The 3,584-nt window shown below is 51.7% G+C and overlaps 1 protein-coding gene across 5 annotated transcripts in view; it reads right to left on the bottom strand.

Annotated features, from left to right (window-relative positions):
• magixa (MAGI family member, X-linked a) overlaps nucleotides 1-3,584 on the bottom strand; it is a gene marked incomplete in the record, with an annotated part of 35,072 nt that overhangs the window by 17,232 nt on the left and 14,256 nt on the right. For all 5 annotated transcript variants that reach the window (XM_014030340.1, XM_014030342.1, XM_014030343.1 and 2 more), the window contains 2 exon segments: nucleotides 2,290-2,562; nucleotides 2,646-2,852. In XM_014030340.1, the coding sequence (XP_013885794.1) occupies nucleotides 2,290-2,562; nucleotides 2,646-2,852 (480 nt within the window).

Below are 3,584 nucleotides of genomic sequence, written 5' to 3' on the forward strand. Positions count from 1 at the left end.
GCCTTCAGAGGCTTCAGAGGCTTCAGAGGCTTCAGAGGCTTCAGAGGCTTCAGAGGCTTCAGAGGCTTCAGAGGCTTCAGAGGCTTCAGAGCCTTCAGAGGCTTCAGAGGCTTCAGGGCCTTCAGAGGCTTCAGAGGCTTCAGAGCCTTCAGAGCCTTCAGAGGCTTCAGAGCCTTCAGAGCCTTCAGAGCCTTCAGGGCCTTCAGGGCCTTCAGGGCCTTCAGAGTCTTCAGAGCCTTCAGGGCCTTCAGGGCCTTCAGGGCCTTCAGAGTCTTCAGAGTCTTCAGAGCCTTCAGGGCCTTCAGAGCCTTCAGAGTCTTCAGAGTCTTCAGAGCCTTCAGAGTCTTCAGAGCCTTCAGAGCCTTCAGAGTCTTCAGAGTCTTCAGAGCCTTCAGAGTCTTCAGAGTCTTCAGAGTCTTCAGAGCCTTCAGAGTCTTCAGAGCCTTCAGAGTCTTCAGAGCCTTCAGAGCCTTCAGAGTCTTCAGAGTCTTCAGAGTCTTCAGAGCCTTCAGAGCCGTCAGAAGCTTCAGAGGTTTCAGAGGTTTCAGAGGCTTCAGAGTCTTCAGAGGCTTCAGAGTCTTCAGAGCCTTCAGAGGCTTCAGAGTCTTCAGAGTCTTCAGAGTCTTCAGAGGCTTCAGAGGCTTCAGAGCCTTCAGAGGCTTCAGAGTCTTCAGAGCCTTCAGAGTCTTCAGAGCCTTCAGAGTCTTCAGAGCCTTCAGAGTCTTCAGAGCCTTCAGAGCCTTCAGAGCCTTCAGAGGCTTCAGAGGCTTCAGAGTCTTCAGAGGCTTCAGAGGCTTCAGGGCCTTCAGAGCCTTCAGGGCCTTCAGGGCCTTCAGAGCCTTCAGGGCCTTCAGAGCCTTCAGAGTCTTCAGAGCCTTCAGAGCCTTCAGAGCCTTCAGAGGCTTCAGAAGCTTCAGAGCCTTCAGAGGCTTCAGATCCTTCAGAGCCTTCAGGGCCTTCTCAGATCCTTCAGAGTCTTCAGAGGCTCCTGCTGCTAAAACACTGAACAAGGTTCTTCTTCTGTGGTTTTATTGGTGGTAGACGACTCATGAAGTGCGTCACTGCCACCACTGGACTGGAAGGTGCAAACCTTACAGCGATGAATTGTGGGTAATTCACTTTGCCAGAGTCTGTTTGGATGRGGGTTCAGTGTGGAGCGAAGGGGGCGGGGCCAAAGACGACTCTGGACGCACTGCGCACTCGAACCTTCYGCGAGAACGCACACTTGAAGGACAGAAGGCTGYAAGTGTGAGTTTTGGGACCYGGTCTTGATGTTCAGGAGGGAACAGGAAGTGGTTTAACCTGGAGTTTCAAAATAAAACTACTGATACTCTTCATAATAAAAGCCTGGTCCTGTCACGGCTCAGATTGAGTTTTTATTGTTTTTATTGACATTAGAATAATTGACATGTTTTCCTGAGTCTGTTTTTATTTTCTGTTTCTTTGGTTTCTGTTGACAGAAACACGTCTGTCTCTTCACAAAGGGACACTTCCTGTCCTCAAAGACACTAAAGGACGTCCTTTTTGACRTTTTTGACCAAGAACTGAACCACCCGGTTCTGACCCGATGACGGGACAGGTTGGCTCAGTGGATTCTCCGGTGTGGACATGAGACACATGTCCTCCTGTCCACACCGTCAGAAAACAGATGAAGTGAAGCGACTTACGTTTGGAGTCTTTCATTGTTTTCAGAACCGACTGCAGACGCTCCAACATGATGGACCGGTCCAGAACACGACTTCAAAAAGACAAAAAGACACCTGAAGTCCTCCCTGTCTGTCCGTCCACCTGTCTCCACCTGTCCTAACAAACTGTTTGTGTCTCCGTCCTGCCTGTCTCTGCTCCAGCTGCTGATGAGTCTCTGTTTGGGTTGAGCTGCACAAGAAATCAGCAGGAGTGGGCGGGGCCTAAGCAGAGCAGGGAGGGGGCGGGGCTAACAGTGGAGATGACTGCTGGGTTCAGCTGCTGCAGAACAAACAGAACAGGAAGTAAAAGCTTCTGGTAATCTGTTGGATATATGCTGCACTCTGATTGGCTGACAGTTTAGTCTGGAAGCAGAAAGGGGCGGGGCTTCAGCCAGCAGTTCTTCAGACACAAACACAGAGTAAAAATAATCAAAAAATAATTTATCCTAAGGTTAGAAGCAGGAACAAAAACAGTTTTTGTCTTCAGTTCAACACCCCTCAGYCTGCGTTGATCAAACAGAACTCAGTTGGTTTCAGTTCACCTGCAACCTGAGCCATCAGAATCCAAGATGGCCGACACTCACCTCACCAGTTCAGTTCTTACCTCCACTCACTTCCTGGGAAGTGATGACGAATCCAAATCCTTCTCCGGTCCGCCTCCTCAGCTCCACCTCCATCGTCTTCAATTCGCCTCCTCGTCCATCCTTGGAGACGGCTCCTGAAGCTCCGCCCCCTCTGACTGGACCAGCACTGTCCTCCACTCCAAGCAGGTCCCGGGGCTCTAAGGTCAGCGTCACAGGGACCGAGTCCAGGAAGCTGGTGCTCTGGATGAGGGTTGAAGCAGGGGGTCCATTAGGGACTTGAGCAGGAGGGGGTCCTGGGGGACAGAAAGCAGTTGGACTGAGAGGACGAAGCCATGGGGACTGGTTGGAGGACACGGTTTGTCTCAGCTACTTTTACCTTGGTGATTTCCTGGAGATGGTAAGCGGGCCTCCCAGGGGCTCTCAGGGGACAAACCGGCCTGGCTGAGAGGGGGGACCCCCCCCAGTGAGGCATCAGTAGACGGGGACGGCAGGTCAGCAGAGGAGGAGGAGGGTCTGGTCAGGACATGAGGAGAGGGGAGGGGCTTGTAGAGGTTGGGAGTGACAACCGGTGAGGAGACAGGACCTGAAGGAGGACAGAGTCAAAGGTCAGAACCYGTAAACTTGTAGGACGGGTTCAGACTCCCTGAAACCAGCTTGTGGTCTGAGAGTCCAGCTCAGATCACTCAGCAGTCTCTGAACCTCCCAAAAACCAAACACCACCAAGAGTTCTCATTGGGAGGCCAGTGGTCTCCCAGAGACCTCTAAGAGTCCAGCCCAGATCACTCAGCAGTCTCTGAACCTCCCAAAAACCAAACACCATCAAGAGTTCTCATTGGGAGGCCAGTGGTCTCCCAGAGACCTCTGAGAGTCTTGGACAATTCTGGATCTGACTGCTGAGAGATCGGTGAGACAAGTTCTTCTGACCCAGTCTGAACCAGTCTTAACCAGTCTTAACCCAGTTCAGTCTGAAACCAGCCTGAAACCAGCCTGAACCAGAAACCAGTCTGAACCAGTCTTAACCAGTCTTAACCCAGTCCAGTCTGAACCAGCTTGAACCAGTCTAAACCAGTCTGAACCAGTCTGAACCAGTCTGAACCAGTCTGAACCAGCCTGAACCAGTCTAAACAGTCTAAACCAGTCTGAACCCAGCAGTCTAAACCAGTCTGAACCAGCCTGAACCAGTCTAAACCAGTCTGAACCAGCCTGAACCAGCCTAAACCAGTCTAAACCAGTCTTCTAAACCAGTCTAAACCAGTCTGAACCAGCCTGAACCAGTCTAAACCAGTCTAAACCAGTCTGAACCAGTCTGAACCAG

Source organism: Austrofundulus limnaeus, unplaced genomic scaffold (genome assembly GCF_001266775.1).
Source record: "Austrofundulus limnaeus strain Quisiro unplaced genomic scaffold, Austrofundulus_limnaeus-1.0 Scaffold1043, whole genome shotgun sequence".
Lineage (NCBI taxonomy): Eukaryota > Metazoa > Chordata > Actinopteri > Cyprinodontiformes > Rivulidae > Austrofundulus > Austrofundulus limnaeus.